The sequence below is a fragment of the Accipiter gentilis genome, chromosome 31 (assembly GCF_929443795.1).
Source record: "Accipiter gentilis chromosome 31, bAccGen1.1, whole genome shotgun sequence".
NCBI lineage: Eukaryota > Metazoa > Chordata > Aves > Accipitriformes > Accipitridae > Astur > Astur gentilis.
The window spans coordinates 3,943,334-3,957,760 of record NC_064910.1 but is presented as its reverse complement, the minus strand read 5'-3'; the positions used below and the strand labels follow the sequence as shown (position 1 = coordinate 3,957,760).

Sequence of the window (14,427 nt, the reverse complement as noted above, 5' to 3'; positions counted from 1 at the left end):
AGGTTGGTCAGCTTTTGCATTATAAATGTTTTTATTCAAGAATTGTAAATTAGTTTTAACTTTCTTGGAGTCTAAATACAGTTTCATTCAAAAAAAATACTTACTGGTTAAAAGAAGAACGGAATTTGTATTCACATGTGAATGTTTGGGGGTTTTTATCTCAAAAGATAGCTTTAACTTAAATTGCCATGCAGCCAGCCTTTTGTGAACCAATGCTGGGAATAAAATTTTTTGTTGTTGTTTCAGAGAACCTTTCTGCTTTATGTAGCAGGACCATTACAGTTGTTCACATATCTCGAGACAGACTTACAATATGAAGTGAGAAACAAAACTACCAGATTTGTGAGAGGAGGGCGGCACCGGGAGGGGAGGTTTTACCAACATGCCCCCTTGCAAGTGCCTGTGAGTGAATAAAATCTGGTGCAGTAGGAGACCATATGTGCTCCTGACATATGTTGCTGTGGGTGTCAGCTTACTGGTCCATGCAAAGGACTGCTGCTCACAGCTAGCAACAGCTTTTTTTGAAGTTTATTTCATACTTAATAGCATATTATAAAAATACCCAAAGTGTCTATACAACAGACTATCAGAGTGATCCTGAAATAAGAAGTGTTTTAAAAACATCTTTGTATATATATGTATCTAGCGCGGCTTGCTTTCTCCTGATGCTACCCTCTTCTCACAGCCATGGTCCATTTATGAATGGCAATGTATAGTTACTGCCAGCTGAGCTGCGAGTGCCATCACTGAGACTGTTTTACAGGAGCAAAGGAAGATAAAGCACACAAATAAATAATTAGCAGCCTGGAATATGACATGAAAAATAAATTATATTGAGTTGAAATTCAATAAAGGTAGACAGTTTATGGCTGACAAAGTAATCAAAAACTGGATTATAACTAAACCTAGTCATAAATAAAGAGCTAGATATGTAGAAAGCAGAGGTCAGAATTTTCAAGTTAATGTAAATCTGTATTCAGGTACTTACATGAAAGGTCTGGTTTCAAACTTAAGGAAACACCACTTCATAGGGAAACCCTGTGCACTTGGATAGTCCTGGAAGCTGAAGCAGCAAAGCCAAGCCACTCTCTAAGGTGTCTACATATGACTTCAGTAATCAAACATTAACCAGCTCTGAAAATACCGCAAATCACTAATAACAGAGCATACCCTAGACAATGGAGGATTGCCTGACTGCTCTTTACTTTGCTGTCTTTTCTTTTCAGGGGACATACAGAATACTATAAGACAAGTTACTCTGATGTTTCCTGGAGCCACAGGTAGATACTTCAGTTAGTGTGAGTAGTTATTAAACCACGAAGAGAATGAAGTAAATTAATTCCTGAGATTGGACCTTCTAAAAATGGTGATAGCAAAGTTCCCCCAGACTTCTATCTTCAGTCTGGCCATTCTCACTGTAAGTAACCACTACTGTTCAGACACATAAAAGGCAATATTTTATGCTGTTGTGCTCTCTGTAATGTCTTTAACTATTTTATTTCTCTCTCCTTTTATTTTGCCAGGGCAGGGAAGAGGTGACAATTATAGGCCACGTGGCCTTAGTCCAACAATTTATTTGCATCTGTTGAAGTTTTGATTAGGATTCACTGGGAGCTGCAATCACTGCACTGTACTGGAAGGTCATAGGCACACACTTCATGAACTAAGCCTATGTCCAGGAATTCAGCGTTAGCACCGCTTTCTCTGTGCAACACGAAGGGGATATTTGCCATTTACACTTACTCCGGTGACTTCAGAGCATCGGAAGGAAGGGAATGGACCCGCGAGGAGCCGGGTGGCCAGCCTGTACAGGTGATGGGGAGCTCCAGCTCTGCAGGTTTTGCAGCTCGTGAGCCTGGGCAGAGCGATGCTGCAGAAACCTGCACCGTCTCCCACGGGTGGGTGGTGCTCCCAGCGGGAGCTGGAGCTCCGGCACAAGTCAAAACATCAAAGTCATTGGAGTTTTCTTTCAGGAGAACTTCACTGGGACCAGATGTCCTCCTGAGTGATACCTGGGCTCAGCTTTCCCAGCCGTTGAAGACAGCAAACCCCATATGTGCTTCTCAGATCCCTCCCCTTGAAGGTTTATGGCTGAGGCTGGCCAATTTTGTCCTAAAATTAGGTTCCTTTCCTAATATAGACAAACCCTAAGGGGATGAGAATTAGGCCATACCACCAGTGAACAATAAAGCACTGCCTTCAACATTTCTCCCATTCCACATGTGAAGAGGAATGGGGTGTTCAGAGATCAAACAACTAAAAAAAAAAAAAAGAAAAGTTTGTTAGCTTCAGCTAACGAGCCTATTCATTTGTAAGCATAATTTGAAACAGAAGGAAAAAAAATGTCCTGATGTTGATCGTATTACAAAAGGACAAAACTGGCAAGGAAGGAAAATTAGTGATATTACAAAGAATGGAGAGTTAAAATAAAAATCTCTGAAAGAATTATTTTTCACTAATACAAGTGCTTTTGGCATTACGCTTGTTTGTGTTACGCATTTCAATTACGGAGGCTGAGTTCTCAGTCTTCAGTACACGGGTATGGAAGTGACCCCCTGATTACAGCTCATCACGCAACGCCATCAGCCTGGTACTCAATTGTTCTGTCTCATCTGTTTAGTTGTTTTTCAAGTTCTAATGATACAGCACTAAAAATGATCTTTCATGGTTTTAGATGCTATTCATTCTCTGGTAATTAAAAAATAACTTTGTTTTCCTTTGTTGTTTTTCTTTTTTTTCTTTTTTTCTTTTATTTTTAATTTTCCTAAGCCATCATCAATAGGTGTTGGACAAAAACGTACACAGGTTGATTATTGCATCTGTTTTCATATATACAACCAGCAAAAAAGGTAAGAAGAAATAAAAGTATTTTGTGCCCGTGCACATGCATGAGTATATACAGATGAAAAAAATAAACCTTCAATCAGTTGCTGAAGTTCTCTAGATCAATAATTTGTGAGTGGAAAGGATTTGCATATTTGATGCAATTGTGTAAATACAACCTCAGTCAATGTTCTTCAAGTTTTTGTAGCAGGGTTTGATTTTTGGTTTCCTCCATAATTTTTGAGCTGCAATGGCAAATATCAAAGTTTGAAGAGAAGAGCAGAGTTAATATGCATGAACTGATAGAGAGTTGCAGCTGCTAAAAGACAAAATCTCCTCCAGCAGCAACTGTACCTCTCTGCCAGAGAAACTCCATGTATGTTTAAATCTTCTGTCTTTTGCATATATTTTTATATTGGGTAAAAGAAAAAAAACAACAACACAACAAAAACACCCTACATAGTCAGAAGCCTCAGGTGACTCCAATTCAAGCTGTCGACAGAAAATCCAGCACCATTAACTGTGGGAAGCCACATCTTAAAGTGCTTTGGTGCTCATTACCTCCATTATTTGATGTGCATAGGAAACCTGCCTCCCCTACTTTTTGCAGTGCTGCTATTTATTGCAGAGCTATCGTATCTCAATTTACTGTCAGCAAGGCTCACGATGGTGGCTCGTGATCTGCTTCACGCACAGGTGAAGGTCTCACATCGTTGATCTTTTGGCTCCTCTGTGCTTAGCAGACCAGTCCTGAGGCTCCTACACAGCAGCCTTGCAGGAGCTGCATGCTGAGAGCCCAGAAGTCTCACATAGGTGTTTCACAGTGCACAAGATAGGAAAAATTGCAGCCTTTTTGGTGATATTTATCCTTTTCCCAGTTTAAAAAAACAAACAAAAAAAAGCTTTCCTGCTACACAACACGCATCCTTATGCTCACATATGCACAGCCCCTTTCCCAGGCCGTGCCCATCGCCCACCAGCTGCCGCTGAAGCCTGGTATTCCTCCCAGACTGCAGAACACTGTTCTTCCCATCCTTCCATCCCCGGGAAGAGTTTCAACACCATTAACCTGGTGATACATTTGCCTCACTTAAATCTCTGACCTCTGTGAAATGTCTCTCCCTTTTCCCCGTACTATTTTGTGCTATTTATGTCTCAAGTCCCAGGAGAGGGAAAGAAAAAAAAAATAAAAAGGTGACACAGGCCCATCAGGGAATTTCTTTCTCACTTCCAGTCCTTTTTATACTAATATTTCCAGATGCTTGGACACGGGGTGTTCATCTTGTTTCCTCAGCCATTTCAAGGTTTATTGACTGTGTAGGAGATGAAAGTTGCACAGCAGGCTCTTGGAGTTGAAAGCTATTTGTTTACCCTTTGATCAAACCCAAATACTTTTCTGCCAGATAAAATGTATCATCAGGCAAATTCTCCGAGCAGGTTTCCATGCAGCAGCACACCCCCCCCCTTCTTCACTCTCCTCCTGGCCCTCAGTAATGCGCAGGCTGGGCACTTCCCCAGCAAGGTATTTCCACTAAGGAGAGCACCGTTGTCCTCCAAACCCTGTCTCAGTCCTAACGGAGACCTGAAATGAGATTTATCTGCCTTCTTTTTTCTGTCTAGAAGCCTACGGCTCTAGGGGAGAGGCACCCTGGCAAAATTTAGTCTCCTGGATGCTGTTCAGTGCGATTTGGAAGTCTCAAGAAAGGAACAGAGATTCCTGGGACCGTTTGGAGTTCTCCAAGGCCTTCTGGGTCCTCCTCCATTGACAGCCAGAGGGGTGAGCAACGACCACCGTTACATAGAAGTTGTTCTGCGTGGAGGAACCATTCCCCCCAAAGAGCTGATATCGCCCTTCGTGTGACAGAGGCTGCATGCTCACATCAAGGGTATGTGCTCTCTGTTTGCAATTTGCAAACCTGAAAAAATTATGCAGTTGTGCAACACTGACACAACACCTTTTCTTTGCTCTGACTGGAATAATCTGATGACGGAGAAAGATGTGATAAAGAGGATTTATTTTTGATCATTTGCTAATACCAAATTTTATGCTGCCTGCCACAACAACAGTGAGCCTTTCAAGAGGTTCCTGCAGCAAGGCTGATTTTCCATCTGGAGTACAAGTTATTGCCTATGAATTAGGGAGCAGCTGGCATTCCAAAGAGTGTCCAGAGGTTTCGACAGCATAAACCAAATTACCTGAGCTTAGTGGTTTGAGGGATTTGAATTTTAAGAAGCTTTCCCACTTTTTGAACATTTGTAATCACATGGTTGATTTCATAGACTTGATTAAAGTGGTAATGTTTACTTTTTCTGGGGCTAATGTTTTCTCCTACCTTAGTACCCAGGCAATTTGCCGGTTTATGCACCTGCCTAAATTCCTCCCAAAGATAATATATATTTATTCTTGTGTTTGTCAAGTTAAAAATTACACGTGGTTAATCAGTTGCACAATCCATACTTTCCTTACAGAACTAAGCACATTCTATGTCGTATCTGCCAGATATCCTATAAAAGACAGATTTGTTTTTCGAATCGAGTAATAGCCATAAGATCTTCTGGTAGTTCCTTGCCAAATCAATAAGCTGCTGATACTGCTACAAACCCATTTCAGCATGTGTTTGAGACAGACCGTCAGAGCTGAGGAAGGGATTCATTTCTGGCTATCGGCTCGCAGCAGGCATGGTTGTATTCCCACCAACGGGGCAGCCAGCCTGCACACACCTGCAGGAGAAGGTGCATCCTCATCCTCTTACCATAGACCCTCATCTCCCACCGAGACTCCTACCCTCGTGTTTTCACTTACCTCTCCACCTCCTTCTCACATCTCACATTTGGGTCCTCCCCACCACCCTCACCTTCTAATATGGACCTTATCTCACCAAAATCACGCTCACCCTGCCCTCGCCCACTCCCGCTTTCTCAGGCAGAAGTGAACATCTTGGGACAGGGTGGGTTTCCGTACAAGGGACCAGGCACTTTGTATGCAGACACTTCAGGGAGCTGCCCTGGCTCATCAGAGCTCTCACCCTTTAGGAAAGGTGGTAGCTGTTAATGACCTTGCAGACCACCGATGAGACACAGTTCAGCAGCATCTGAACTAATTAATTGCTATTTATGTACACAGATAAACGCTCGGGGACTTTGGTGTCAACCTCTGCTTTCAAATCAAGCAGGCAAAACATTGCAATTCTTTTTCATGATAAAGACTTTTAAAAGAACAGAACACGGACGGGATTTTGTTTTCAGATGCGTCAGGTTTCTCTGGGGGACTGCCCATTTTTGTCCATTTTGGGGGTTTTTTAAAAGCTTTTTCTCCTGACCTGCTCCAGATTCTCTGAGGGGCTGTCAAAGTAATTTGGTCATTCAGAGAAAGCCTCATTTTTCCTTTTCTTTTTCTCACTTTCTTTACCCCCCAAAGGAGAAAGCAGTTTTCTGGGGAGTTGCCTCTGCATTACAGTACTGGTACATGGCTGTCCCTCCTCGCCACGGCATGAGGACGGGTAAAGCATTGCAGACACGCGGCATACAAGCAAACAGGTACTGCTAGGGTGTCACACACGTATGTACGTGTTTTTTCAATTAGCAAACTACAGCTTCTTTTGCCAATGAAATCTACAGAACCAGCTCTCTTATCAGTGCTGACTCTCACATGCCAACGTCAACCCTTGTATCACTTTGAAAGCAAAGGATATCAAAGGTGTGATGTACTTTTACTGGGATCTACAAAGTGTTCCATGTTTTCTTCATAGTGGAACTGAAACTGAATTTAAAAAAACCACACAGATTTGTGACTTCGCATACCCACTGGTTAAGTAACCATAATAAATCCTGTATGGGATGTCTTAACAGATGAAAACTGGAGCACAACTGAACAATAGCAGGTCCCAAAATCAAAGGTTCTGATCTCTCCCCAAATGTTCAGCATTTGCTCCCTTTGTTGGCAAGGCTAGTTGGAAGCCAAAATGGCTTTTCTGGAGATGGACTTATTCTTTGAACATAATAATCATATCAAGCTTCCAGATGATTCCAGGTCAAAAGCAGAGGAAAGGCACAGAAATTGCCGAACACTTACATTCCTTGGTGTTAGGAGGTGCCAACAAGCAGGAGTAGCAAACCATCCCATATATGTTTCGAGGTCTGTTTTCCAGCATGTAGTAACTGAAATGAAGGGCAAGATGAGGCAAAACAGTGTAAATTAATATGCTACGGCAGAGCATGGTTCAGCAGCAACCAATTATACTGAGATAAAATCATTAAAAAAAAACAACTTATAAGCAATTTGATGCAAAGATTATTCTTCTTTTTTTTAAACTCCCTGAATAGAGACAGTGTTTCTCTTCTTCCTTTCCTCCTAAAACACAATTAATCAACCATCAAGCCTACATGACAAGAAGTAGTATCATTGCCTAAAACAACATTATTCTCCCTGCTGAGTTCAAGCTGCAGTTTATAGCATGCCCTGGAATAGGATTTTTCAAAATAAGGGAACACTATGTTTTGAGGCAGTATATCTTCCAGGCAAGACCACCAGTTGGACATGGTTGGCTAATTTGCTTCACAAACACCATAAAAATAATCTCCTTAGTGTTAGAACCAAATCTGAGCCAAATCAGAATAAAAGAGGAAAACACCACGCTTACAGAGAAAGGCAGATTAGGTTTTACACAGGTTTGGGGGGGGTTTATTACTTCCTTGCTGTATAGTTTATAAGTTAGTCCTTGATAGTGGAATTTTATTACAGGGTTAACGAAAGGTTTTCATGATTTGAACTTCTGGGCTGCTAATAAAATTAGTGTTGAAATAAGGTAATTGGTTATGCAAGAATTGGATCCACAGGCAACCTAATGAGTAAATTACATCAAAATCATACACAGTTGATGTTATGGATATGTCTTTAAAAATCACTTGAAAATCACTATGAATTTTCATGAATAAATGCATAAATTCATAATCCATTCTATGTAGACAGGTACTCAACATAATAAACACTTTACACAATGGGGAATCTGTTTTCTGCTCTCAAGTACCTGTCTATGCATGTGCAGTATGGTTTTTTTCTGGAAAATGCGTTCATTGTTAGGAAATTACTGCTGAAACTGTCCTTCAAAATCAGTTGGTCATTAATGAATGACCCAGCCTACAGATAAGGGTCCAGACAAAGGAGTATGCAGAGATGCAATGTGGGGATGAGGGCGGGAGGTGCTTCAGAGAGCAGGTAGGCTGAATATAGTTCTTCCTTTCTTTCTTACTGGTTTTAAAAGATTAGCCCTCACTCTTCCCTTTGAATGTCCCTTGTGCCCCATCTGTCACTCTGCCCTTCTCTCAGGAGCAAAACTTCATCTTTCCTCTCTTATGGGGGCCTGCATAACATTAGCTTGTGAAGCAGTTGATAAATAAGCAGGAAATGACTGCCAAACCACAAAAAAAAGTGGCAGGCCAAAGATACGTATAAATCTATAAAGAAAAATACAGGACAGTTAGGATCCACAGCCTAATAGCCACAGTGGTTTAGGAAAGACAAACAGCCCTTCCGACAGTTAATTAAATCAAGCTGGTGGAATATTTCTTGGTTTTCACCACAATGCAGAATGGTGGAGGAAGTATTAAAAAAAAAAACAAAACTGAAGACGATGCTCATTGCAAGCAACTGTTCACCCCTGTGAGTAGGAAGTTTTGCAGCTGCAAACATTAACGATTCACCCTTATGAAGAACCGGCAACAGATTTATGTTTCTGGCTACTTTGCAATGCACCAAATATTAGAGGCAATGTTGGAAATATCCGAGTCCTCTATATCACTAACTATGGAGAAGAAGTGGCCCAGTAATGAAATAATTTTCATGGTGTTACTCTTCCACTCTGAGGCTCATTATTTCTCTTTCCTTAGCACCTGCCAGGCTTAGATTTTGAAGCGTTACAGGCAAAATCCAAGAGTAAAGGCTAGACTGGAAAACAGACTTAGGCGTTTTCCTGCTTAACGCCATGGTGGTGGTTTATCTCAGGTGTCATGTCACGCTCAGAAAAGAAGTGTCAGTAGCAGAGGCATCTCTGACTACATTTTAAAAGAAAATGATCCCTTTGCAATTCCATCTTGTGAGGAAACCAGGGACTTACTCTGAGCTGAAAATAGGTGCTGGGCCAGCACAAGGAATATGTATCATATACACGTGGCCTGTTCTTACTCTTCTGTGGGTTTCCACTTACGGCTGCTACTGAAGACAGACGACCAGGCTAGAGGAACCCTTGCTCTGACCCACTGTGGCTGCTTCTAGTTGGTTGCGATCTCTGTCATACTCCAGGAACACCTAATGGATCATCCCATTGAGGGAAATAGTCTGAGTTGCACCTAATTTCCACGTTCTTGACCTATTTACCACAATGCAAGAGCTTCTGGGCAGGAGCAGAGGATGAAGCCTGCAGTGTCCCAGGAGGTTAGGTCTAGGTACATCCAGAGTTCACTGCCAGCTGAACTTTGGGTTTGAGGATTACAGCTTCAGAGCTAAGCCTTTAAATTCCCCCCTGGTCACGGTCTTGCAACCTTTTTGTGAGCTTGACAAATAGCGTTATTCCTATTTTAAATGGAAGGGAACATGGACATGGAGAAGCAGTGGCTGACCCATGCTCTTGTACCAAAGGTCTCCTTCTTCCCTAAAACTAAACATCAGTAATAGTGGGGAAAAAAAAAAGAAAAAAGTAAAAATATATAATTATCCAGCACCTATTTTAAGGCAAACGATAGAGAAAGGCATTTGTAGCCACTGGGAAAAGGCTGCCAGTTCAGTGGTGTGTTGTCTAAAACCTTTTGGTCAGAATGTGCCACGTGCTCACCTTTTTCTCAGGCTGCTTTACTGAGCTGGTGAAAAATAGCAAAGGGACGAGCTGCCCCTCAATATAGCTTGCCACACATGGACTTTTACCTAGGGAAGGTCTGCAGCGCGTTACGGAAGCACGCTCCTCTGAAAATGGAAACCTTAATTTTTCCCTCCCCTTGATTCCAGGGCTCTTTGAGGATTAGCAAAGGAGCAAAGGAGCGCCCTGCCAGGCACCTAGCTGTCCCTGCGCCACTGGGAGCAACGGGGAAGGTCAGCGGGCACGGCTCACCAGCCCTTTGCTTGGATGCAGGAGCAACCTCTGGGGTCTCCGAGTGGCACAAGGAGCCGAGGCAGCTTCAGAGCTTCTTTTAGCCCATATTTAATTCATCTTGAGAATTTCATCTCTTCAAGCTTGCAGTAAGAGGGTGTTTCTCCTTAACTGCTGGCTTTGCCAACCTATCCCAGGACCTGGGAATCCCACACAGAGCAGCACACAGCCAGACTGGGCAGGCCAGTTTCTGCTACAGGTTACACCTGTGCAAACACCCTGTTTTGAGATTATTCCCCAAGCACCAGCTGTGCAAGCTGATTATTTTCAGCTAGCACCCCGCTTCCACCTGGGTGACCTCATTAGTCCTGACAAAATTGCAAAACAGCAACTGTGGCCACTATTTAACTTTCTTGCTCTTTATGATGCATGAGGGGAAATCGAGAGGGAGCTCTTTGCAATTCACATCATTAGTCTGCTGGGCTGGCAGCGAAGCAAGTCCTTTTTATTTGTAAACTGTGAAAGTTTCACACAGGCTCACTGATAGAACAAACCTGGAAGCTTGCAGGGCCTCTTTAACAGGGTTTCCTGCGCTAGAAGTAGTGTGGGTTTTACGGCACCTGCAAACTGCACAAAAGCTAAATGTCAGTAGGAATTACTCTCTAAACCAGAGGCACGCTGGCAGAAACGGAAAAGGTATGTAAGGTGAGATTGTGTTTTAAAGAGTATTTACTCACCCTACCAAAAAAAAATGTTGAGAAAGCAAATGTATGCTTGGGTTTGCAGACTTTTAAAGGTAATATAGTCAAGAATATATTGCTAACATATTCACTGTAGCAATTGCTTTCTCGCTGTTACTATCAGAATTATGCAGAGCGTAAGAGATGATTAAAAAGATGGACTTAATAAACAGCATCTATTTTAAGCCCCTTCAGCCAGCCCTGGAACTTGTTTTGACTCTGAACAACAGCACACACTCCACATTAACAGCTCTTTAGACCCCTTTTGTTGGCTAGAAAAGACCCTGAGAGAAAAAAGTGCCTTGGTAAATCTCACCTAGCAGCTATGTTAGCTAATTCTGTCAACTACTGACAAATCTGCCAGCTGGTCACATCTGAAGAGGAGATATTTTTTGTTTCTAAACCTGCCGTAGTGCCAGCATGGACCCTACAGGGTATCCAAGGCATCTTCATGGAGCTTATTCATCGGATGCAGGACTTACAGGGTGGCCCTTGAAGCCACAGCTGGAGGCCAAGCTGGATTTCTGAGAGTAGCTAAACTGGCACTGCACACCTCTGCTTGGGTACATGAGCTGGTCCCTTTCCACTTCTAATAAGAGGCGAAGTTTCACTTTTTCTAGTTGTTCCCAACAGTTTTTTCTTCAGTGAGACTTCAGTAAGATTAATGACACCTCCTGATTTACTAAAATCATCGATGCTTTTGAAACATTTAAATGTACTGTTTTAGCAGAGACTGAATAGCATAATTCACCAGTCAGCTAGGAGACGAAGAGATGCTGTCAGAGATTTTGACATTAAAAAAGTATTTTGCAGTGCTTCAGGTAGACCAAAGGTTAAGTCCTTACCCTGGGAGACAAGGACCACACTCCGCATCATTCTCCTGATCACCAGGTGTCATGACTGTGGCTCGAAAAAACCCCTCGCAGTCTTTGTGCCGCCTGCATATCTGGTAACCTCCTCTGGAGAACTTCTCCGAAGGGCAGGGGATGCAGCCGTAGTCCTCATCTTTGGTGCCGTATCCGCATGTCTGCAACAACACAAAGTCACTGAAAAGCAGGCTCGCGCTGCACGCCGGCTTCTAGCAAAAGGGAACGTTCATAGCCTGGCCCCTTGGCTTTGCTGTGCAATGTCATACCAAGGGACAGAAGTCTGTCGTTTGGTTCCTTAGCGTCTGTCCTAAAAAGGCCATGGAGGGATATAAGGACGCAGCATGCTGTGTGCTGGAGAAGAAAAAGGGGAACCGGAGCATTGCTCTCCTTGAAAATGGCCCCCCATAGCTATTCATATCATATTTCAGCAAGTCATGGAAGTGAATTCCAGCTGCTGCTCAAATAGAAAGTGAACTGAAAACTGAAGTGTAGAGAAGAAGATTATAGGGGAAACACGGCTGCAGCAGGGATATCAGCAATCTTGCTTTCATGCTAGGAGAGCCCAGAGGGAACATCACAAAAGGCAATGTTTGGATGAGATTTTCTAACCTCTGAACTCACACGTCCCAGCTGAACATTACGTTTGGATTAAACAAAACTAAACCCAACTGGTTATTATTCAAACGTACTTGTTCAGGGCTACCAACTGTGTGAAATTCTTGCAATAGGATGTTTATCCCATTAAAACCAAACAGGATTTCAGTAATTTCTTTTTTTAATAAGCAACAATTATCTGCTGTAAATCAAACGGTTACTTAGGAACCATAATTTAAAATGTTGCAGAAGCATCCAAGTTCCTCTAGTGCCAAAATATCTTAGCGGGAGAGCAAAATTAAATTCTCGGTGTGGGGGGCCAGCGAGAGCGCCAGACTAACCGATTTATCACACCATGCCGGAACGGCAGCGTCAGATTTTAAATAACTATTGAGATGAGAATGGACTGGCAGAGACTGTGTGTGAAACTTTTACCTTACACCTTTTACAGTATCGTTTTTTACAGGCTTATCGTTTTTTTACTGCTGTGCATGCACGGTGCCTCGCTCCCACAACGCATTTGCAGGCGTGAGCGCTCCTGCTTAAGCATCTCTGTCCTTCCCCATTTTCTCTCCTATCCGTATATTATTGCCACGTAACAAAGAATTTGTTTTTGGCATTTGGTGCTCGATACGTGTCCCCCTACCAGCAGAAGCAGCTGAAATTACCATGTAAGGCTCTTCGCCCGGCTCGCACTTGGGGCAGTCGTGGCACATGCCGGTGGTCTGGTTGTAGTATTCGTTCTCGCCGCAGTTGGAGTATTCGGCGCTGGCAGAGTACACCAGGGAGACCTGTCACCGGAGAGCATCCCAGAGCACCGTCATTTCCACCGCCTTCGCCCCCCATGCCTTGTCCTCCCCTCCCCTCGCCCAGCTGCTCTATCTCAGAAGGCGGCAGGGCCGGCGTTGCAGCGTGAAACATCCCTGATGCTCAGAAACCGTGGGGTGGAGGCAGGTACACTTTTCAGCAACCTGGTCCTTCTAAGAGTTTCTCAGAGCACTCCCGTTTGTGCTTGTTGGCTCAGCTACTCCTCAAAATACAGAAGGCTGCGATTCCCGACGTATTAATTCTCACGCTCTCCTGCGCAGCAGCTGCCTGAGTTTGCACCCTCACCCCTCCCAGCTCTAATGAGCCTTCATAAATGTGACTGCAAGGGACAATTATAACAACCTGAGATAACGCGCTCGGGTCTCAACCACGATAGGGCTGTGCTTCATGTGACACCCAGGCTTATCAGCTGTTCCAGCGCCTTCTGCATCTGCTCCCTCCTGCATCCTTCTCCGTCCTCCTCCTCCCTACCAGCCTCACTCTAAGCAGCACGTGCCCAGGTGCTTTCCTGAATGGAAACCCACCACTGCGTCGGGGTTCTCTCCCTAAGTCGTCTATGGCTGTGCCATGACAATTCACAGATGTTTGCAAAGACCCAGCAGATCCCGGTTATCTTTGCACCCTGGAGAGCCGTAGACGCACACAAATACCTACCACCAGAAAAGGGAAGACGTGAGTCCATTTACGTTCACCCAGGTGAGCCATGCTCTCTTGATATTTTACCTGAAAAGATAGAATCGGTGATTGTTTAGGAACACGAGTAAATATTTGTGTGTGTTGCCAAAATAAGAACAGAAGGGCTCATAAGCAGAACAAAGGTTACACGGGAGCGATGCCCGGAGGTCTAAACAGAGAGATGTGCACGTGCACTCACACACACACGCACGTGCTCCGCACCCTTACTGCACGTCTCTTTCCTCTCTTTAGGAAGACCGATGGCATGAGGGACCCCGGTCTTGCAACCTTTATTAAAAAAATCTGTCAAAGACAAGGAACCCGTCCTGAGCCCCGGCACTGCTTGGCTCGCTGAGAAATCCTCCCGCGGAGGAACCGAGGGCTACGTCTCGACTGAAAGAGGGATGGGGATCAGTAGCCTGGCTTGTGTCCACACCACTTAGTGCTTGACCCCGCTAGATCAGATTAGTGTAGGAAAGATCTAGATGGAGCAGCCAAAAGCAGAGCCAGGGAGCAAACCGACGGCAAGCAGCGTGGGCAGCCGGCACTGAGAAAGCCGAGAGCTGCCTTCTGTAGGAAACGTCGGCTGCTTTTTGTTCTTGACAAGCAAACTGCAGATTTAAGAGGTTAAACCCGAGGAAGAAGCTGAATTTTATATTTGAAGTGCTATTACAATGGTTGGTGAAAAGAAAGGCTGCAATCTCTGCTATAAACACACGTGCTAATTTATTTCATTTCTTCAAATGAATAATTTTGAATAAGAGCTAGTGTTACATATTCATGTACTGGATTTCTTTCTAAGGAAAAAGAAGAGACAGG

General features: G+C 43.6%; 1 protein-coding gene and 1 long non-coding RNA gene across 3 annotated transcripts in view; one reads left to right on the top strand and one right to left on the bottom strand.

Annotated features, from left to right (window-relative positions):
- Window positions 1-14,427, bottom strand: part of EDAR (ectodysplasin A receptor) — a 71,876-nt gene that overhangs the window by 12,964 nt on the left and 44,485 nt on the right. For both annotated transcript variants that reach the window (XM_049834349.1, XM_049834350.1), the window contains exons 2-5: window positions 13,588-13,656; window positions 12,774-12,896; window positions 11,488-11,669; window positions 6,896-6,981 (exon numbers count right to left, since the gene is read on the bottom strand). In XM_049834349.1, coding sequence (XP_049690306.1) covers window positions 6,896-6,981; window positions 11,488-11,669; window positions 12,774-12,896; window positions 13,588-13,638 — 442 coding nt within the window. In that variant the 5' untranslated portion in view covers window positions 13,639-13,656. The remainder of the gene's footprint in view (window positions 1-6,895; window positions 6,982-11,487; window positions 11,670-12,773; window positions 12,897-13,587; window positions 13,657-14,427) is intronic.
- Window positions 1,233-2,381, top strand: LOC126052958 (uncharacterized). Its single transcript, XR_007510198.1, has 3 exons — window positions 1,233-1,417; window positions 1,524-1,812; window positions 1,974-2,381. It is a non-coding gene; the product is annotated as an uncharacterized LOC126052958 (long non-coding RNA).